This window comes from Nannobrachium achirus (genome assembly GCF_963921795.1).
Source record: "Nannobrachium achirus genome assembly, chromosome: 12".
Taxonomy (NCBI): domain Eukaryota; kingdom Metazoa; phylum Chordata; class Actinopteri; order Myctophiformes; family Myctophidae; genus Nannobrachium; species Nannobrachium achirus.
Window position 1 is genome coordinate 29,542,075 of NC_137832.1, and position 23,175 is coordinate 29,565,249.

At 43.0% G+C, this 23,175-nt stretch overlaps 1 protein-coding gene across 3 annotated transcripts in view; it reads right to left on the reverse strand.

The window, feature by feature from the left end:
- Positions 1–1,201: 1,201 nt before the first annotated feature.
- tacr1a (tachykinin receptor 1a) overlaps positions 1,202–23,175 on the reverse strand; it is a 39,321-nt gene continuing 17,347 nt past the window's right edge. For 2 of the 3 annotated variants that reach the window (XM_080739468.1, XM_080739467.1), the window contains exons 2-5: positions 22,042–22,224; positions 11,302–11,452; positions 10,965–11,161; positions 1,202–9,402 (exon numbers count right to left, since the gene is read on the reverse strand). In XM_080739468.1, the coding sequence (XP_080595594.1) occupies positions 9,006–9,402; positions 10,965–11,161; positions 11,302–11,452; positions 22,042–22,224 (928 nt within the window). In that variant the 3' untranslated portion in view covers positions 1,202–9,005. The remainder of the gene's footprint in view (positions 9,403–10,964; positions 11,162–11,301; positions 11,453–22,041; positions 22,225–23,175) is intronic. The other variant, XR_013962611.1, reaches the window with a different exon arrangement.

The window sequence follows — 23,175 nt, forward strand, 5'->3', positions numbered from 1 at the left end:
ATTAATTCTCTTTGATCCCCAACACCATTGTTGTGCTACAGTGAGACTGCTGTTGTATACAGTGGGCTCGGGGTCGGCCTTGGTGTTAAAATTGGAACAAGAATGATGCCCCTGCCCTGAGCCGTGCAGCTGTTTTCTATGCATACGGTACATACCCCTCCTGTTGATGTAAAGGATACAGGACTTTCACGCGGGAGGCCCGGGTTCAAAGCCTGTTTCTTTTCTATACGCATGGAGTTGAAGTTAACCAATTTTAATCTGGCATTGCTATTTTGGGCATGCCATTATACCTAGTTTAACAATTCCAGTTTTTGTGGTATCATGATACATTGTGAGTTTAGTTTGAGATCACCTATTTCCTATTTTCTCTGTATTTGCGATGCGTTGGGAGCATGTATACAGTAGATGAATGCGGTTAACATACATTTTTACTTTAGTTGTTAAATTGTGATATCAAATATAAATATCAAACATAGGCCTATATGTAATCACATGAACCCCAGCATCTTAATTCTGGGGGAAACTAGGTTATTTTCAGCAAAGATATTTAATGTAGAGCGAAAACGTCACCATGTAGAGCCCTGAGGGACTCCGCTCAACAACATAAGGGGTTAAGTGGTTTTAACAAAAGGAAATGCCTTTAATTCAATCTGACCAGATGCAGGGATAAAACACATCCCCACTGGCAATACAAATAAATGACCAGAGGGGGGTATCAAAAGCAGAGGCATGGATTTTACCCCCGTCCCGGGCCAACATGTCAATTCCTGCACCTCGTTCTGCCTCTCACTTCATCTTTCCCCTTTCTCCTGTCCATGTTGTATCTCTGTTCCACATCTTCCTCTTCCACTAATCTTCCTGGATGTGCTCTCTGCCTCTTATCTGTACACGTCTGTGAGTGTGTAGTAAGTACCTTTTCTTTTCTGTCTGAGCCACTCTCCCTTAATCTCTCCCTCTTTGATCTCCCTCTGTACCCAGAGCTGAAGGCCAAGAATTAAAAAGAGGGAGAGTGAACACTATCCACAGAGTTAACAGATGTTGGTTTTATTCTCACACAACACCTTTGAGCTAAAGACGATATCAGTGCCCTCAGGTCTGTTGAGCATTCTCCCATTGATAAGGCTTCAGACAAAAAAAAAAGAACAACACTAAAATAAATAAAACAAACACTTTTTATTCACTGAAATAAACACAAAGCCCATTGGGCGAAGGATAAATAAGGACTTATTTCATTTATGATTTTCAGACAACATGGAAATTTGGGTGTAAACACAGGTCACACAATCAAAAGAGATTTCACATGAAACACAAATGCTTAAATATCACAATATGTATGGCATCGGTGGTAGCATTAAAGCAGCAGCTTGAAACGTGCAAATAAACAAAATACAATATTGATTGATTGATTGATTTTTAAATTGTATTTGCATTACACACACACACACACACACACACACACACACACACACACACACACACACACACACACACACACACACAGAACCCTAGTCATGTTTAACTTAACCCATTGCAGTAACACTGAGCTTCCTAATGGAATAATTATGCATGGTACAAATATGCACAAAACTCATGAAAACATCAAAATGATTTAATATAAATCCCATTTGAATCTACAACCAAGACTATTCAGGACATGGCTGTGTCTGAAAGTATCACTTTCCAATTCAACACATTTTGCTGAGTAGTACACCTGCACACATTTGTACACCTACACGATGTTGCACATTCAAAATCATATTTGTTTTTGAGTCACATTTACATTAATCTCTCGAGACAGCCGCAGAGTCGCTACGCTTCTTTCAAAGGAAGAGAGACAGACCGAGTGGCCGTCGCCCTTTCTTTGATCTGGGTTCCCAGATTGCATTTACACTGAATAACTGTGGTTGTTCAGTGTAAATGCAATCTGGAGATATGTTATTCCAAAATGTTCTGACTCAACAGGTAGAGCCATTGCTTTAGGTCAAAAAGTTAAAACACACTTTGGGATGCAAACCCCGCCCACACCTACATTAATGTTAATCAACTGTATGTCTCTCTCTACTTTTTCATTATTTGGTCAACATAGGAAAGGTAGGTGTGAAGATTATCCAGGTAATTACTAATTAGGCCTACAACTATGCCTTTTTCATTTTCCAAATACAGGCAATTTTTAAGATCATTCCAGCTGTCTCCAGGGATATACAGTATTGTTTTGCTGGAAGGGGGCGGGGTTGTCAAAAGGCTTCTCGTCACTCATTATTTCTCAATAGTAGCCTGATTTCGATCATGAGTTATTTGATTAGAAGGGCCGGAGTCCAACATGGAGCCTCAGCCTCCATGACAGGAGAACACCTGGGAACACGCGCTGCCTTCCAGACCATTCAAATGCAATGAAGATCTCTAGAGACAGCTGTAATAATGTTTTCAGACAAATAAAAGAATATAAGCCTGGATTTTGGAAATAAAAAGGCATAGTTGGAATTACCCGCATGCCCTCTCAAAAGTGAATTGGAAGCAAACAAATTAACTAATTCAAACAATGATCTAAAAATCATAAAAAAGGTAAAACAATAACAAAAACAACAACAATACAGTTCTGGAAAAAAAAAGTATTCTCACAAATTTCAGTTGGGTCATTGTCAGAATATTCAGTATAATGTATAGGTATATAGAGATATTATGTAGTCTCTGCCTTTGCCAACCCCTGCTGTTGGTGTTGGTCATCGGGAGTATGGAGTTGCCGGCTTCTTTTTAAAATCAGATGAGGTTAAAAACGACAGCAGGGCAGAAACATGGCAGCCTGCATAAGATTAATCAAGCAACACAATACAATAAAATACCAGCCATTGGATTTTGCGGTGCTCAGGGAGCAATTAGGGGGCAAGAGTCTTGCTCAGGGACACACATCGACACATTGCTGACCTGGCCGGGAATCATACCTGGGACAACCAGGGGCTCTGTCTCCCCAGGCTCACTAACCACTCAGCTATGGCCGCCCATAATTTGATTAGCTGCAGCTAATCAAATTTATTAAGCAATATTACACAAGAAGGTGTGCATAACCGAACCGTGGTTATTGGCACGCCAGCGTTGCTGCAGGAGGAACGAGCCAACAGCCGAATTCCGTAGGCAGGGCTGAAGTGCCAATAACCACGTTAATGCACGGTAATATTGCGATTATGCAACAGTTACCCTTAAAGAAAAACACGTCAACTTCCATTTCATTGTAATTAAGAAAATATACATTTTTAATGCCATATTTTTCATATGTCCCCGAATTTCCCATGAAAAGGCAAAATCGCGATATTTCGATGTCCCGCTGTTTTCGAATCCCAGCCCACTCCGGTTAGGGTTAGGGTTATTATCATTATTTGCATGGGTAGAAAGCTATTTCTTCTAACTACCTGTTGTATAATAATGGGTGTGTTAGAGTTAGGTATGTCAATGTCCAATCTGCTGTAGTTTTTAACCTGAACTGGAAAACAAACTACAAAATCAACTTACGGATTAATTCCCCTTTAAGTATCAAGTAGTTGCACAGACATTGAAAGGTGCTCAAATGAAGTTTATGCAAAACATTTGGAAAGTGTATGCTTGTGTAATAAAGGTAATTGTTTTGTTATGTTGCCCCAACTGCAAGCAAGATGACACCATAGATGCTTCATCTGTGTCCAAGGTCAAGGGGACTGACTGGCAGCTATATAACCTTCTGATCATGAATATCTAAAGACAATAACATGGGCTATTTTTAAAAACCATAACATAGGCCTATGTGGAAAATATGTGGACACTGACTTTCACCCATCAAGATAATTGCCTGTAATTTCCTACTGTGCCGTAGTAGCTACAACCACCTCTTGGTAAAGTGAACGTTCAGACATAGCCCATGTCATTGTCGGGGACTCTGGCCAGATGGTAGCTAGCCCAAGGGCGAGGCAGGAGTTTTGACAGGCACTGCTAAGAAGCTCCTTTATCGCACAGAATGGCACCAGAATCCCTGGCAATCATTCTCTCTCTGAGGATGTGATGTCCTCAAATACACGAAGAGTGTGCTGATATATACAGTATATATATATATATATATATATATAGTATATATAGATGTTTCCTGTTGAGATTGGCACATTTCACCCAGGTTTTTTTCATCTCACTCACTTCACTTTGTCTGCTGACCTCACTCAGCAACGAAATAAACAGAAAATAAATCAAAATAAAACAATTCACAGGAGGCAAGCAGTGATCACCCCATGATGTGCACTGCAATGTAGTTTCAAATGCACTACATTGCAGGTGCTTTTTGAGAGTGAGAATATAAGAATACCCGTGTGACATGTGTGATCTGTGTATAGCACCTGACGAAGCCACGCGGCGAAACGCGTCGTGCTTTTGCTCAATAAAAAAGAAATTAAGCATTGAATCCTGTCCATCATCCTTCATTGGAGTGTGCGGTCCCTTCCTGAAAAGAAGCAGTGGGAGTTTGGCAGTGGGTGTTTGTCTAGACCGTGGAATTTACAGAAACACTCCTGTTAAAGAACAACATTGCATTGACTAACATTTGCCATGTCTACTGTAAAGGCCTGTCCATACTTTGACTGAAACCTTTCGGTCAAAAGGTCCGGTTCGACAACGAAATTACATCATTCGCGACTTCTGAAAAGCATAAGACCGAATCAGAGTTCGGAAATTTGCACATCGGAAAGTCCAACTCAGAGAACATTTCGGGGATACTATGGTCATTCATCTCTCAGTCCTTCACATTTCAGGTTGTGTTGTCCTGGTGACATAGCATTGCAATCCTTTCTGTAATGCTGGAAATAGAGGTATTTACAGGAAATGTATTCTTTTGATGCACTCATTGTGCGCAAGTCCTTCTGGATAATGGCATTAGTTAAATGACTAAAAGGTGGCAGATTAAGATGAAGGGACTGTGAGTGGGTGATTTGCTGTCCGGCAGTGAGCATGCAGCTTGTGGGAAAATGGTCACTGTGTCTGGTAAGCATCCTCACTGCACCGTTTCATCGGTTTGACTGCAGGCAAAACTGATAGCCTAAATGATATAAACACTCACAGACAGCAACCAGTATACATGTATGTTCGCGTACGTCTTCCCTCTTGGTGTGTGATGTACGTGTGTGTGTGTGTGTTTATATGAGTGAATTCCGCCTGCGTGCACACGGGCGCGGAGCTGTTTTATGTTTCAACCCCTCACTTTCTACATTTCCTTGGTGTAATGAGCCTGCTTGAAGAGAGCGACAGAGAGTAGAGAGCTCCCTCTCTATCTCTCTCGCACACACACGCGCGCACAAACACACACACACACGCTCCGATTTAGAAACACTCATTGCACAAAGTTGATTACACGTTCATTAAGCCCCCCACTTTACCCTCTGAGGGAAGAGAAGCACTCTCCAATCAGCATGACATGCCAGATTATTTCTAGATTTTCTATTTTTGTGGTGTGTGTGTGTGTGTGTGTGTGTGTGTGTGTGTGTGTGTGTGTGTGTGTGTGTGTGTGTGTGTGTGTGTGTGTGTGTGTGTGTGTGTGTGTGTGTGTGTGTGTGTGTGTGTGTGTGTGTGTGTGTGTGTGTGTGTGTGTGTGTGTGTGTGTGTGTGTGCGCGCGCGCGCGCGTGCGTGCATGTGTGATTCGTGTCAATGTTATGGTACACACAGATGGTGGGTCACTATAATGCTGTGTAAAATTGTATGGAAAAGGATATAGAATTCAATGTATTTTTTTTATATATATACGGTACAATGGTACAGTATGTTCATTCGTTGGTTTTCACATCAACATTGGAATTTCAAACAAGAGCCTTTGTGCACTAAGAATAGACTGCAAGGCAGTAGGCTTGGTGATGGGTACAAACAGGTGTCCCACCCCAGCACGCATGCACACACATACTCACATGCACACACAGATGTGTGTGTGTGTGTGTGTGTGTGTGTGTGTGTGTGTGTGTGTGTGTGTGTGTGTGTGTGTGTGTGTGTGTGTGTGTGTGTGTGTGTGTGTGTGATTCATGATGGTAACTATCCAGCATTCCACTGAGATTCTGGTTGTCAAGATGGTTATTTTAACCAGAAGGATTCTGACCACTATGTAATGGTAAGCAGCTTGTGCGTGCACATGTGTGTGTACTGTATATGCATGATCAAGAATATCAACCATTGTTTATGTGGATACCTGTGTGCACACACATGCCTGAATATTTACAGTAATATTATCTATGAGAATGTGTGTACTGTAACTGTGCGTGCATGCGTGCGCGTGAGTGTGCGTGCCTAGAAGAGAGGCATGTGTGCTGCTATGGGGTGCGGCAGTCTGACGGATTGCCCTGTAGTGGCCTTCAGCAGTCTCCTGTCACTAGACAGACACAACAGGCTGAACTGCCTGCTAATTGTACTTGCTGCAAATTCCACCATATATACAGTAACAGTATATACATGTACCATTTTCATGGGTAAGCAAAAGCAAAATCTCATTTTCAAATACAGAGATAATGATTCCTGGAGGTTCTGGCCTGAAGCAGATGGTTGGAGAAGTACTGACTCTAGTCTTTTATCACAGCTGAGCTATAAGTAATAACTTAAAGTTCATTTGAATCTGACACTATACTGTATTTCTTAGATAGGATGTTGTAGAGCAGAGATTCTCAACCACTTCAGACCGCGGCCCCCAAAATAATCACATTTTAACTGGAGACCCACCCCGATGAGCAATACGTTCTATTGTGAAAATAGCAGATCTACATGCTCACAACGCCTCACGTTGCGAGGCATTGTGAGCACGTCGATCGGCTATTTTCACAATGTCTGCCTCTAATATTTGACAAATTGGCTAATGTATAATTTGTCATTTTAGAGGTATTAAAAAGTCCTTCGATTTTGTTTACTGTTGAGTGAGAAAACAATGTTGCACAGAGCTACGCTACACTCATGGCTGTTTGTTTGGAAAGCAGAACAGCTGCTGAGAAGTCAGTGAGAAGTCCCCAATTAACACAAAGACAATTTGAATGTGGAAATTCCAGGCTGAAATGCCAATTATATTAATAATACTAGACCAGTGCCCGTTGGACACTGTTTTATACAGAATAGCTCAAAACTGGTTCCTTGTTCCTGAGTAAGGGGCACAGCTAAATGGACCGAGCCAATTAGAGGAACACCTTCATCCATTTTCATGCTTTCTAATGGTCTCTGCAGGCAGGAGAGCAATAGACTTCCTTGAGCGTGTCCTGGTAGAGTAGATCCTTGTGCTCCCAGGCGACCTACTGTAATAACATCTGATGCACCTCAAATGATTCCTCTCAATTGAGAGGAATAGTGTCGCTACTGAGAGGTCCTTCCAGGTCATCACACTCCTAACATATTTCTGTGATATGTAAATTTGTCACACAGAAGGGAAGTCATCTTGCCTCAGGTGGCTATATCGCCATGGTATAACACAATTCCCTTGGAAATGGTTGGGACTTCAGTGTCTCTTGCTCAACAATCATACGAAGATTAATGGTACAAATCTCTGCTACAGAAAGGACACCCTGCCACTTCTGGCTGGAGGTGAACTGGGGCCTCTAGCATTTACTAACCCTAACCCTCATGGAGCTTTCCGGCGAGATGTTTGCTTGCCTGGTAAGGAGTGTGTTGAGCCAGTCTTCAAGCCTCCCAACACTGGAGCACTGCAGAGTCTTCCAAGCAAAAAAGTACTGTAAATATCCCCCGAAGGCCTAGAGAAACATGGAGGTAAAAGTGCACACATTCAACATAAAATAGAATAATGTCCAGATCTGCTCCACTGTGTTTTATTGCGCTCTGAACGCTTTGATCACATCAGGAATTCCTGATGAAGATCTGGTGATTGAAACGTTGGTGATAGCACAATAAAACACAACAGAGCATATCTAACCAATGTGCAGGATTTATTGTCTTTACATTTTGCACACAGAGCCATTTGTCCACATCTGCTTATGAGAATGCCTCACACAGACACACCCAGTTGTTATTATTGGTCGTTTGTGTTCTGTGACCTTCTTCCTACCAGCTAAAAACACCCGTCCGTCTGAGTCCCTTCTGGAGCATGGAGGTTGTTACACAAACCTTTCTGTGTTCAGAAGCAAACTTCTATAGCACAGTCATCAGCCGTTCCAAAATAAACTGTGTGAACTCACGTGCCATTCCTCCCAGACTGGATGTGAGGATTTCTGTCGGGTGGTGCAATAAGTGTCAGCTGCGATGACATCTGTGAACATCAGCTCAGAATGTTCATTCAAGCTGCAGACTTCCTCCAGAAGTTTGGCTATAAGGTGAAGATGAATCATTGTACTGTCTGCCTCTTGGCGCAGAGCCAGTCCACGTCTCTGAATTGCGATGATAAATGCCGGATCGTACGATGTGATTAGTGCTGGGTAGTATAATACACAAACAGCAGCATGATGTGTGGCCCTGATTAGGATGTGTTGTGAGTGTGCGTTGCTCCATGAACCAGGCCACAGTTAACATAACAGCAATGAAGGAGGGCAGTGGTGTCAGTTCAGCGAAGCTCAGTGTGTGTGTGTGGTCCATGCACGTGCACACATAGACATCAAAGGGGGCTTGAGCCCCTGCCATTTTATCTCTCTGTAAAAAGTGCCCTCTCCAGACCATGAATGTAGTTTTTACTATGGTGAAAAAAATGCAAATGCCCTCTTTCCATGCCATACCTGAAGGCAGCATTCAAGAGAATTGCAATGTCCAAACTCTCCTGCACTTGTATCTTACATGTATGTTGAAAGAATTGTCCTCTCTGTGTAGAAATACATGCCGTTAAGCCACATCTCCGGTATTCACTTGCTTATGCTTAGTACAGTGTGGTATCAAGCTCCGAAAATAGCCGACCTCCAAGCTCACAACGCGTTGCAGGGCGACACGTTGTGACCTTGGAGGTCTGCTATTTTCGATATTTTCACCAAAAGGCCCTTTTAGAAATGTCAGCCACCCTGCCTCTCTAACATTCTCTGCACGTCCCTGGTGTGGTCTATTCCTGCAGGTTGTTGTTGGAATAGAAACTGGACGTCTCTGACACAGTCTTGGAGACGCTCCGTGACGACGACCCATTGGAGGTGAGGTCAAGGGAGGAGTGGCACTGGCCAGCTCCGCCTCCTCTGGTGGCGGCGACTCCTCCTCTTCCTCCTCCTCCTCCCCCAGCCTCGACCGCAGTTGCACCCCCAGATGCAGCTGCTGCCCTGGGCTTGGCCTCATCCGCATCGTCTCCCGTGTGGAGCACGGTGGAGACGCTGGTCTCCATGCGGCTCGCCTTGTACACGCTGGTCTGGGTGTGCAGGTAGCGCGTGGACTTCATCTCCAGGCCCTCGTATGAGCCCTCAGGGACACAAGGGCAGCAGCGGAAGGCATGCTTGAAGCCGGCACGGAACCTGTGACATGGAATGGAATTCCGTTTAGTTTAAAAATAACACCCAATGTGAAGTGAGCGGTGGTCGTGCTTGCATAATGTCTTCAATTGGTAATTGGTGATGTAATACAGGCTACACACACACACATTGCTATGGCAAAACACTGAGGAAAACACATTGCTATGGCAAAACACTGAGGAAAAGTGGCTACAGATAGGTTTAGGATGTAATTGGTGATGTAATATGGCTACACACACACACACACACACACACACACACACACACACACACACACCACACACACACACACACACACATATTGCTATGGCAAAACGCTGAGGAAAACACATTGCTATGGCAAAACGCTGAGGAAAAGTGGCTACAGATAGTGGCTACAGATAATTGGTGATGTAATATGATGTAATATGGCTACGCACACACACATATTGCTATGGCAAAACGCTGAGGAAAACACATTGCTATGGCAAAACGCTGAGGAAAAGTGGCTACAGACACATGCACAGCCACACACTCAAAAAAGAAACTTTGCCCATTTGGGTTTGCAACACTGGCGTGCAACTACTGTAAGTATGAATCACCCTCCAGTTGCTGAGAGCAAACTATGTGATCAAACTGGAGCAAGAATGGAAAGTGAGAGGAGAGGGTCAGCACAGGTCACATATTAGAATTTCATTAGCTAGACAGACAGAAAGGAGCGCTCCTTGATCTGATGTACTGTATAGACTGATTAAACCTCACTTCAGCGCTTTGCAATCCAGCTCTCTGATTTTTTCTATTCTTGAATAATTAATTGACAGGTGCAGAGGAGACAAGCAAAAAGTCAACTGTGGGGGAAGACAATGGAAGATTATTCAGATTCAGTCATCTGCCTTATTTTTCCTAAAGGAAATATTTATATTATGCCAATAATGATGATGATGATGAATATTATTTATTTGTACGTTTTTCAATTATTTTTCCTTTTCAATTTAATTATAGTGGCAAATAGCAACAAGTTCTCTCAAGGCAGTTTACATAATAGAGCAGAGGCACATTATAACGCCCCACAGCCTTGAGAGGACAGCTCCATCACAGCCCCTTTTATTGATATTTATTTAATAACTAAGTAAAGTAACCAATACATGTATTACTAATACTGTTCAGTGCACTGATGGCACACTGACACACACAGCACACAAAACTGTATATATAAAATGATAACATTGGCCGACATAAATATGTTATATGCGGTTTGCTTACAGAGAAATGCACCTGTAAAAGGCCGGGAAAATAAATCTGCCTCCACAACATCCTACAGCACCTAGACAAAACCCAGCAGGCTGTACCATCCACCACCTGTCAATGGATCACCAACTTCCTCATCTGTCTGGCCTCGGGCAATTAAGTGCCAACATACAGTAGTAGAGTTTAGTCCTCAGTGATTAATTGGTTAACCACTAACTCTTCAGCTCCTAGATCAATTCCATAACTCTGATTATGTGCACGTGTGTGTGCATGCGTGCATGTGTGTGCGCGTGCGAGGCGTCTGCATGTGTATGTCGGGGGTGAGGGGTTACAATGACCTGTCATTGAGGCAGCAGTAGATGATGGGGTTGTACATGGTGGAACTCATGGCCAGCCACATGACACCCAGGTACAGCTGCTGGATGAAGGGCTGTTCAAACAGTTCCGGAGAAAAGTAGTACAGCAGGAAGTAGACGTGGAATGGCAGCCAGCATATTGCAAACGTACACACCACCACGATCATCATCTTCACCACCTGGGCCAAAGAGAGAGAAAAGAAAAACAACACTTTCATTACATTTCGCACATTATTTCTATTAAAACGGGTAGCAGGAAACCTGAGAAGGAGTTTACAGGAAGCTACAGGAAGATGGATAATAAAATGGAGTAGGCTACCTTGCGTTTGGCAGTCAGCTGTTCTTTGTAGCGATCAGAGGAGTCTCCAGGTATCTCGCTGGCCCAGAGGGTCTTCCCCACCACCAGGTACGCACAGCCCATCACAGTCAAGGGTAGGAAGTAGATGAGGACGGCCACACACACACAGTATCTGCAACAACCAGGAGGGTCACCTTCATGTTAAGTGTCTCTCTCTTAATCGGAACTTGCACTGCATAATAGAATATTATTGTTGGCTACTGAAATTACCCTAACCCAAAGCTCATGGTTTTGAATCCCACTCAGGGAATGTATTTTTTCTTTCTTCTCTTTTTCTTCTTAGACCACATAATGAATCAGCCTTACAAATGGTTGATAAGCCCCAAATAGCCCCAAGATGGGCCCAACTGGCCCAAATGTATGGGATGATAGAGTGCTGATTAGTGCCCCATATATGGGATGATAAATTGGGGATGGGGTGCACCATTTACATTACTGCTTGTAATATAAATAGTAGCAATACCACAAAGTTCTTCATGAGTTCAATGGACCTTTTCCTGTAACCTTTTTTGTAATCACAAACCCCCCCCCCCCCCCCCCCCCCCCCCCGTCTGAGACTGTCTCATTATTGATCACAAGAGGCAATCAAATCTGCTAATTTGGTGCAGCTACCAAACTAGACTTCACTCTGTCGAGGTGCCAACTTGCGCCGTGGCTCCATAGCCATTAGCTATGAGTGCTGTATGGGCCCCATATATGGCCACGGCACTGGCCACATACATACTGTACATACATACCCTCATCACCCTACTTGCTCGCTCTGCTGGCGCAAGTAACAAAAAGCATGAAGAGGATAATACGATCTCCCACCATGCAACAGCACATCCCATACATCTTTAGACGGTCTTTTCCCCTTGTGCTCAACCTTCTTCCAGGAGAAGGTCTCTGGATTGCATTTCCACAAATTACTGAAGGTCTGGCCCCAGTTTCCAAATATGTACAGCTCTCCAATGTACGACCCACAGGTTGAGAACCACTGCTCTAGGAAGCAGAGGGACAATTTCTTACTCACCGAACAAGGTAGCAGCTGAGCCTTCCTTGCTAATTACATACTATTATGTTAATCACTTCCCATCCCCACGAGGGTGGGAGCTCCAACCTACCTCAGCTCCTTTCATCATGGTGACCAAGACACACTCGAGGAGATGTAGCCTAGACATTATGGGCCCATGTTTTATGCTGTCTTTGAATATTTAATACTATGGTATTAATCACCACTTGTGCTGAAAGGCTGGGGGTGGGACCGTTCCATGGACTGCAGGGTCAACAGGCCAACTGCTCTCGAGAGGAGGGAGGCCACAGTATAAACTGCTGAAACTGTGATCTTTTTACCACAGATCTTTGCGCGAGTGAGTGAGTGAGTGAGTGAGTGAGTGAGTGTGTGTGTGTGTGTGCGTGCGTGCGTGCGTGCGTGCGTGCGTGCGTGCGTGCGTGTGTGTGTTAAATATGGATGGAGATGGAGCGTCCAACTATGATGCGAGTTATACAAGTAGAAAACTCATTTCAGTATGCTGTGGTGCAAAGGGAGAGAGAGAAAGGTTGAGTGAGAGAGCAAGAGAGAGGCAAATAGAGAGAGAAAGAGAGATAGATGCTGATGGATCAAAGAGGTTCAATCTAATCTAAATGAACCAGTCTGCATTTAAATTAGCAGAAGGATATTTATTTCTGTTCGTTCCATACACATATTTCATCATGCTCAAATGCCTCGACTTGTGCTTTTAGACGCCTCTGAATTTGTAGCACTTGTCTTCTGCAGGAAGAATTCAAATGGCTTTTTGCTGTGTTAATAGTTTTTTGGGATTATAAAGGGAATTTAGGAGCAGTCAACCCATTATGCCGATTTCTCTTTTGTGTGCTCTCTGCCTCTCTCTCTATCTTGCCATTTGTGCATGTTGCCTTTGTCGGCCTGTGTGTTTGGTTCTTTCTCTATCTCAGTCTCTCTCCATTCTGTTTGTCTGTCTGTCTGTCTGTCTGTCTGTCTGTCTGTCTGTCTGTCTGTCTGTCTTTCTCTTTCTCGTTTCTTTTTGTTTTCTGCTTCATGTTTTCATGGATGTATCAGGTTTTATGTATTTGTGGGTGTTTGTAACAATGGTCTTTGTAGAAATGTTCTTTGTACACAAACATTTGAAATTCAATTATCTCTCTCCCCTGGCGTTCCCCCTCACTCCTCTCTTTCTTCTCTTGCCCCACTCTGCCTCTCTTCTCTTCTCACCGAACCCCTAGCCCCCATGAGAGGGTGCCAGGGCAGGCAACCCCGTCACTGAGTCTGTTGTCAGAGATATGTGAAATTGCCAGTCACAGACTTCTAATGTCACAGATTATCAATAGATGACAAGTGAAACACAGCAAACTCAAAGCAGAAGAGGTAGCTGACATTGTAGATACATATTCCTGAGATAATAACAACCTGTGTTGAAGCAGGAGATGTGCTACAAAATGAGTTGCCTGGCTTGGTTTATTAAAACCTCCCTTTCTCGAGATGAAACAAATGCAACAGCTCTCCAAACAAGAGGCCCACATGAAAAATAGGCCACTCTTTCCATTCCAAGTTCTCTGCGACTCCTTTCTTTGCTAAAACATCTGTGATATTTTCCAGACATCTTTTCTAAAACCCCTGTCATAAGCTAAACCTGTTTTGTGTGTACAGGGATGAGGCTTTGGGTAACATTTTTGTCAGGGTCCAGACAGAGCGAGACAGTGTTGTGATGTGAACTGGCAGAGATATCTACAGGCATAATATGCAAATATAAACTGATGAAATGACAGACTGACTGAAGGGGGAAGAGGAAACTATGTTTATGCGCAGCTTCCGAAGAAGTGTGTGTGTGTGTGTGTGTGTGTGTGTGTGTGTGTGTGTGTGTGTGTGTGTGTGTGTGTGTGTGTGTGTGTGTGTGTGTGTGTGTGTGTGTGTGTGTGTGTGTGTGTGTGTGTGTGTGTGTGTGTGTGTGTGTGTACGGTACTACGGTAGGGTTACAATTTTAAAGATTTGTACTTTACTTGAGTATTTCCAATGTCCAATACTTTTACTTCTACTCCACTACATCTCGGATCCAAATATTGTACATTTATTTGAAAACTAGTTACTTTGCAGATATAAATTATAATATTATAAAACCACTTTAGCACTATTTTATACCTAGGCTATTTTAAAATAGCCAATCTACAAGCTCACAACACGTCGCATCATACTGAGAGGAATATGCTACTATACCAAGAAGAACATGCATGCACACTGATACACGCGCACTGAAGACTATACAGACACTAATCTGGTGAGGGTTCTGTGGCTAGAGAATTCGATATTCCATTCTGGCATCTGTTGGCCCCTGACAGTACTTCTAGTTGCGTCTTAAAGGCAATTTGATGAAATCACGACTCTGTTGAAAGCACTTCCCCAGAATAGCAAATGAATGTCCCTGGTTCTGTTACAAATAGATGAACACACACACATGGGTGCACACACACTTATGCAAACTCACACATGTCCTTGGGGAATTTTAAATGAACAGATGACAGTAAATCTGCACATCCATAAACATATCTTTGGCTAATGCAGTCCTTATCATGCTCAGATATTAGTCGACACGTTGGTCCAATGTAGAAAGAGGGACTCATGAATAAGAAGGAAAATACGTAGAGAAGAGAAAAATCTTTTGCATATTTTGCACAAAAGGTATACAAAACCTTATAGTCGTTAATTGAAAGAGCTACAGTAAGGTTGTTCCTTGTTGCCGAGTTTACAACTTGATTCAAAGAACACTTCAAATTGTTTCAAGACTGCAACAGATTCCATTTCCTCCCTTGCCAGTCCAACCATATCACATAGTTGCAATCTACCAAGTCATTTCATTAACTGGCACAGCTTCCAGAGTGTGAAGTGTGCCATTGTTGGAATAAAAATCTGCAGATACTTTGTATATCCATATTCGCCTGGAGGCGAAGTCTATGTTTTTCGCCCACTGTCCATGTGTGTGTGTGTGTGTGTGTGTGTGTGTGTGTGTGTGTGTGTGTGTGTGTGTGTGTGTGTGTGTGTGTGTGTGTGTGTGTGTGTGTGTGTGTGTGTGTGGTGGAAGAAGGGCATCCCCGACATCAACTGTTGGAATATGAAGCTTACTGACCACATGCTGTCACTATGGTGATAGCAACGGAATGATGTTAGATAGGAGAGTGTGCCGGGCAGCGATCCAGGAGTCCCAAGTTGGTGTTGGCTAGACCACACTCTCGCATCGCATCACATGATGATAAAATGCATGCGACTAATTATAATATTATTAGTACATATTTTGTCTAGATGAAGTAGCCTGGGTGCCAGCCTGCTACGCTACGTTCCGTGGATTTGTTTTGTCACTCACTTCGCTTCTCAGTCTGGACAGCTTCCTATCTCCAAGGGGAGGTGGGACATAGAAAGCGAGTGGAATCCAAACGAGGCTTCTTATTGGCCTGTGGTGCGGGGCGGGACAAACACACAAGTGTGTATTGGTTGGCTGATGACGTAGCTACCCTAACCCTACTCTGATTTGTTCCAATCATCCCAATCAGCAACCACGTCGCCTACTACGTCACAACTGACATTCGGAAATATGAGTAAACTGAATCATGGCCAGACTGATAAGCGAAGTGACAAAACAGATCCACGGAACGTAGCGTACAATATCTACATTCCCTTAGCACTCTGCTTGGCTGCTTCCAATGCTATTTTTTTAATGCATGGGCTTATTTAACTCAAATTCAGTCTTTTCTGTTTCTGTGTCTTATAGTATTATATATAGTATTGCATTTTGCATATGGCATATATTTCCATTTGATTTAATCTTTAACCTTTTATCACAAATCATCTCTTTCTTCCTTTGTATAATATTATATATTGTTGTGAATGTCAGTCAGCAGTGACTAATGGGGATCCATCCTTATATACAATTTAGAAGTTAGCCACTCCCTGAGAAGTTAATCACGCCCCGTGTACTGTATCCCGCTGCTACACTGCAGCTATGTTAGCACAGACCCACGGCCCAATTCCCAAAACCATTTAACCAACAGCACAATCATACCTCTCGCTTTTGGACCGTCGCTATTTATTGTCTCTTTATGCATTCTTTTACCTTCTTTGCCCCGCTTTTCTGCCTCAGCCGCGAACGTTGCTACGTCACATATCATTCTTCCTGAAAGGTCTGTCCTTCTTCCTGAGACGACAATCACTTATCCTTTACAGTCTCTGCTTCTTCCGTGTCTCTCAAGTTAACGTCCCTGACGTATGCGGATGCGACGTGCCTTTGCGCAAGTGGAACCTATACTTCTCTGCCGGAGCCGCCGCTACGTCACTGACTCCACCTTTGCCTTCAGAACTCATGTCGCCTCTCGCGACCGAGTTTTTCCCGGTGAACCTAAGCGCAACGGTGGGGGCTTGGGAGTGTGGGGAACACGCACCACTGACTACTATTGCTGATGATGGAGAGCTTATATATCTTAGCCTTTGTATTGAAAATGAGTGGCACTCTTGCCGATTTATTAAGAGTCGAGACTCTTCGCCAATTGCAAGATATTTAAAGGTTATTTGGGGCCATGATGATGATGACATGCTTTTCTTCCCACAACTAGACTAAGGATTTATGTGCGAACACTAGGATTTGCCCGCCAAAGGCGGGCGATATTCTAGTAATAAACAATAAACCCTTTCTCTCCAGGCATCCCCAGGGTCATTAGCAGTGCCTTGAACTGATGGAGATAATGGAGATGGTCTTTGTCAGTCCTCTGGTCAAGGGAGCTTCTTAAAAACAGAACCTTCTATCACCTGTAAACCTGTGATGTAATAGAGCTGATTCTGTGTATTTCATATTGTTCAATACAATGGTCTATCTATCTACTGCGGGGGTCTTCAACAGGGGGTTCGGGACCCCTAGAGCAGGGGTGGGCAACTTTGATGATGGCGAGGGCCACATTATTTCCACCTCCACTCCAGAGGGCCACATTGCATATTGCTACGTCCTACTTTGTCATTCTAGTATCTCATCCAAAAGAAGCAAAAATAGCAGATCTACAAGCTCAAAACGCATCGCAGCGCGATGCGTTTTGAGCTTGTAGATCGGCTATTTTTGCTTCTTTTCAATTGGAATCCTGGATTGTTTTTTTGTAAATTTTGTATCCTGAAATGTAACATTTTGATTTAATTTCAAACACATGTATTTATATACTCATGTTAACTTTATGAACCTAAATACAAATACGTTGGACTTAAAAAAAATACATTTTAATACTACTATATAAAGCTACTAATATAGACTCACGGAATTAAAGCATGTCATGTTTGGAATTGTAACAGCTGAAATCAATAATATATCAGTATTCCGGTTTTAACCTGTGGGCCGCATTAAGTGAAGGTGAGGGCCGCATGTGGCCCCCGGGCCGCCAGTTGCCCATGTATGCCCTAGACTCTAGAGGGTCCTCACAGTTACTACAGGGGGGCCGCCAAATCTTTGTGATTTTAAATTAACAACTTGAACCCTCGCATCCCTATTCTGAGGAGAACTTTTGCCAAAAATAGCAGATCTACAAGCTCTGCGAGGCGGTAAAAAGAGCAGACCAAGTACATAGTGAAATGTCAAGTTAACTAAAAACACGAATCCAACATATAAAAACAAGTCTATTAAGTCTATCCCTGCTTCATCTCTCCCTCATGGGGTCCTTGGCCTGAAAACGTTGAAGACCCCTGATGTAGGTATCTGTATGGTGGACCTGTTTTGTTTTCTCTCCCTTTGCAGCTGGTCAATCAGCACAGCAGTAGTAGGTGAATGCAGGAGGTAACATGACACCCTGCCATACACTGCCTTACTGGAACTGGCTGCTCACATGGAGCCCAATTTAGAGTACCAGGATCACAAGGGACAGGGTGTACTCACGTTGTCTATCCTGGCTGTGATTTTCCAAAATATGAGTGTGCTGCATTCTGTGTGTGCGTGTGCGTGCGCGTGCGTGCGTGCGTGCGTGTGTGTGTGTGTGTGTGTGTGCGTGTTGTAAGATAAAGGGGACCCACTTGTGCTTGCTTGCGAGTTGATCTCTGCCTAGTAGGCAGATATGTGGACAGACAGGCAGACAGGCAGAGAGGGGCAGGCACAACAGTGAAATGACAGCAGAGTGAAAAGGCCAGTCACAGAATGCAAGGTGACATGGGGTCACATTCATGAGACGTGTGAATGACAGCAGTGCCAACCCCTAAGGAATCACAGTCTCGCTGCTGCTCACCTCCAATGTGACACTATTATGCTTTCATTACAAAAGTAACTAGAACTTTATTCATAAAATGTAGGTTATATTAGTCAAATCTAGTACAGTTGGCTAGGGGCAGACTCTAAAGGTAGCCTACTGCAGTTGCATACTCCAGCAGAACAGACAGAATTTGTTCCCTTCGCCTTGTGGGAAATAACTACAAAATGCCGTCATTCAGAAATTCAAGAAGGCCTGGCCCTCATGAAGTTTGTCTGTTGGTTACTGCGATTGGTCAGAAGTTGATCAGACGTTCGAGGTGGGAATGATTATATTTAGTTTTGTTTCTGCATTCAGCCCGGCTTCATTCTGCCAGCAGCGATAGTTTGAAGAGACATCGGCTGGGGAGTTACTACTCTCTCTCACACGCCAACCTCCAGGAAGTCCAATACTTCTAAAATCCCTCAGTGACCATAGCATAAACCTATTGCAAGAAACGTCAAAACCTCTGTTACAGATTTCCCCACAGCACGTTGGGATACCCAGGTATTAATACCACAGCTTCCATCTTACAGTAAAGTACTTCAGTGAGTTCTTCCCCTGATGAAGACCGTAAGGTCGTAACATGCTGTTGGTTTTATAGAATAAACTTTGTTTTATTATATCTCCTCAAGTGCTCGGATCTCAGCTTCCTTTTGCTAAAGTACTTCAGTGGCTCGAGTAGTGCGAGCCGTCGGTCGTATGCAGCCCCCTTTAATCTATTTATTTCCACTAGATTTTCAGGAGACTATATGCCTTACAATCCAGCCCTTTATTGCGCTGCCTTTGTCACCAAGTCCAGGTATGGCCAGAACAAATAATGTGCGTAGTCCGAGCACCTAATCAATAAAAAAGCTTTATATAAAAGAAAAGAAGAAAAAAAAATGCTATGTGGGTGCATGTTGTTTATCTGCCATGCTCCTGCTGTTACACAAATAGATAAACACAGACATTAGAGTGAGCTAGGGTGGCCTGCACTCTTGTGATATGTGAATATATGGCCAGCAGTCATACTGCATTTATTGTGTGTTTTTCTAACCCCGAGGCATTCTGCTCCAGAGAAGATTTACACCAACGCTCACTCACAGAACATTTCCCCACCTTTTATTCCTTTCAATTGAAGTTCATGGATTGGGCCGGTTAAAAAGGTGGGTTAGAATCTACAGTAAAGGGTCATTCATACTCCAGTTTTACGCGAGTAGCAACTCACCGTGGTGTAGTTTTCTAAAATCAGAAAACTACAACATTATGTCACTCACCGCGGTGACTCTGTTTTCACTGACCGACTAAAGGTGAGTAGCTACTCACCTCACCTTGGAGTATCAATGAGGCTTAACCGTTAGATGGCCCAGGGCAGGCTGTTTTTGATTGATTGATTGAATACTCCACAAAGTGGATATTAACAAGGTTATTAACAGTACAAGGATAACACAAAACGCCCTGGGGGCTTGTTTCTATTGTGGTCCATTTAGTGCCTTGGCCTGCTTGCAGCACGTACTGTACAAGAAATTCATTGTTGATCAGTTTAGTAAATTATGATTGGTGTTGATTTTCTGCTGCACACACACACACACGTGCGTGCACACACACACACACACGCACACACACGCGCGCGCACACACACACACACACACACACACACACACACACACACACACACACACACACACACACACACACACACACACGCACACACACAGGGGTGGCAGTGGCTCAGGGGTAGAGTTGCCGTCTTAGAACATGGAGGGTTACCGAAGGGTTCCCAGTTCGATCCCGGATTAGGAGGGTAGTATGAGTCACCAGAAACAATAACGGGTGTTTTTAATGAATCTATCATGGTTAAAAGGGAGTTTGAAGTTACATGGGTATGTATGGGGAGGGGCCCTGGACAGGGAGGGCCTGATAACATTTACATCAAATATCTAAATTTTGCATGAAGCAAATTAAAAATTGTTCAGGGTGCTCCCAAAAGCCTGATAAAATGACCAAACGTTTTTGAAAGTGAAATATCCCTTTAACAATAACGTCTGAACAGTAGTAATGTTCTCCCACTGTTTATTGCAAGTCCTACCGGTACGTTTCAATCATGTCTGGCTCTGGAAGAAGAGCCAGGCCAGTGGATGATCCAGACGTGATGGAAACCTTGCTGTAAACAGTGGGAGCACATTAACACAGTGAGCAGACCAGGGTTCTTATAGTTAACTAAAACAGGAATGCAGTGGTGTAAAGTAACTAAGTACATTTACTTAAGTACTGTACTTAAGTGCAAGTTTGAGGTGTCTGAACTTTACTTGAGAATTTTCAGTTTTCAGTACTTTTACTCCACTATATATATTTGAAAACTTTAGTTACTAGTTACTTATAATATTATAAAACATACATTAACCACTTTAGCCCCATTTATACATAGGGCTAAATCGACGCGTTGTGATCGAGCTTGTGGATCGGCTATTTTCTAAACATTTTGTACTTTTACCTTTGGGACTTTAAGTACATGTGCTTGGACCAGTAGGCCAGCTGGCGCCCCACTTTAAGTATATTTTGATGCCAATACTTTTGTACTTTTACTCAAGAACATTTTGAATTCCGGGCTATTACTTACTTGTAATAGAGTATTTCTATATAGAAGTATTGATACTTTTACTTAAGTAAAAATAAGTGAGTACTTTTTCCACCACTGCTGGAATTGGAAGAACAGTTTTAGACTCTCTGTTTCAACCTTTTGTACTCTCTTTGACCTTTTGTGTACCACTACATTAAAGTCTAAGGAAGCACAGTGTTTGCTGGTAATGAATGGGCTCCGGTTAATTATCGTTACATTGATAAATGTGCTCACAGAAATGCTATTAATTTTTCCTGTGTGCAGGAAACAGATAATGCCACATTCTTCTTAAAAAATGAAAACTTAACCCATCCTTAACCGTTAATTGCCCCTCAATAGATAAATTAATGCAAAAGGCTTTAGTGTTGGAGGGTAGTGTAAGATGTATGTTAGTGTGAATCTATTATGAAAATAATTACCAAGAAAGGTCGACATTAGAGAAACCACACACTAACATAAAATGAAAACACTTGGGTATATTCAGGGGAAGTGGGGATTGGTGGTGTACACAGCACATATAGGAGTGAATTAAGCTTCTTTCAGAATCTTTCTGGGGCTCATCTCTGAACCAATGGCTTCGCTTTTCAGAGATTTCTTTTTTTTACCACAATGTTTCTTCAATTTATTCAACAAACAAAGCAAAACATCCTCCCACCTTTTCACGCCGTGCCTCTCATGGTAGTGAGAGATGCGAGTGTTCAGGTCAGTTGGATAGCACCACAATGTAAGGGTCCATTTGGTTCCTCTTGTTCACTCAGATTAATTCCCATTAAGGATTAAGGATGTTACCGTGTAGGAATCAAGCTCTTTAACAGAGAAGAACATCAGGGAGACAGTGAGTCGAGGCAGACAGAGAAACTCACATCTTTTGGAAGACATCGTTGGGCCAGTCGATGTAGCAGATCTCCCGGGGGATGGGGTCGGTGGTGGAGTAGTAGTACTGAGGGAAAGCCAGGAGCAGTGCCAGCACCCAGATAACCCCCACCACCACCTTGGTCTCTGTGGACGACATGCGCTGCTTCAGCGGGTGGATGATCGCCATGTACCTGCAAGGCACACGCAGAGGAGAAGGAGATTATTCTATGCATTATTCATGTGGCTGGTGCCTGCTGCTGTCCATGCAAGCAGCAAGTGCTTGTGTCAGAAAGTAAAGGATTAGGAAAGAGTTTTCAGGAATACATTTACATAAACGGATAACTTAGTTAACGTGAATGCATCACGTTACATAATATTACAAAAACATGTTTTACAAATGAGTAAATATTTGTTGGATCAGGCTGAAACTTGTGTACAAGTATAATTTGATTTGACTGTGCTTTCTGGTTATTTGACTTCCTTTCTTCTATATTCTGTTTCCCTGCATATACAGTATGCATTATTCATGTATACTGTAGCTGGTGCTTTTGTCCAGGGAAAGCTTGTGGAAGGATTAGGAAGGAGTTTTGAGGAATTTGTTAACACAAACAGAACAGATCAGATCATTTAGTTACTGTGAAAACACATTACAAAACATGTTTGACCAAACGAGTAAATATTTGTTGGATTAGCCTGAAACTTGCATACTGGACTTTGTATATTTGATTAGACTGCGCCTTTCTGTTATTTGACTATTCTTCTCTATTCTCTTTCCCTACCTCTTCCTGTACATGCAATGTTCAGGGCTTACAAAAGAATATCGTACCCACTATTTTACAACTGTAATAATGTATGTTACATTAAAGTTGATTCTGACACACGCACACACTCACACTCGCACGCGCACGCACGCACACACACACACACACACACACACACACACACACACACACACACACACACACACACACACACACACACACACACACACACACACGTACAGTACACACACAGTACACACACAGTACACACAGAAGCATCAGTTATACAGGGAAATTATTTTTATTTTGAGCTTTGGGGTCAAAGTATTCATACTTTTAGATGTTAACTCAACCCTGATGGTTAGGGCAAACGAAGCGAAA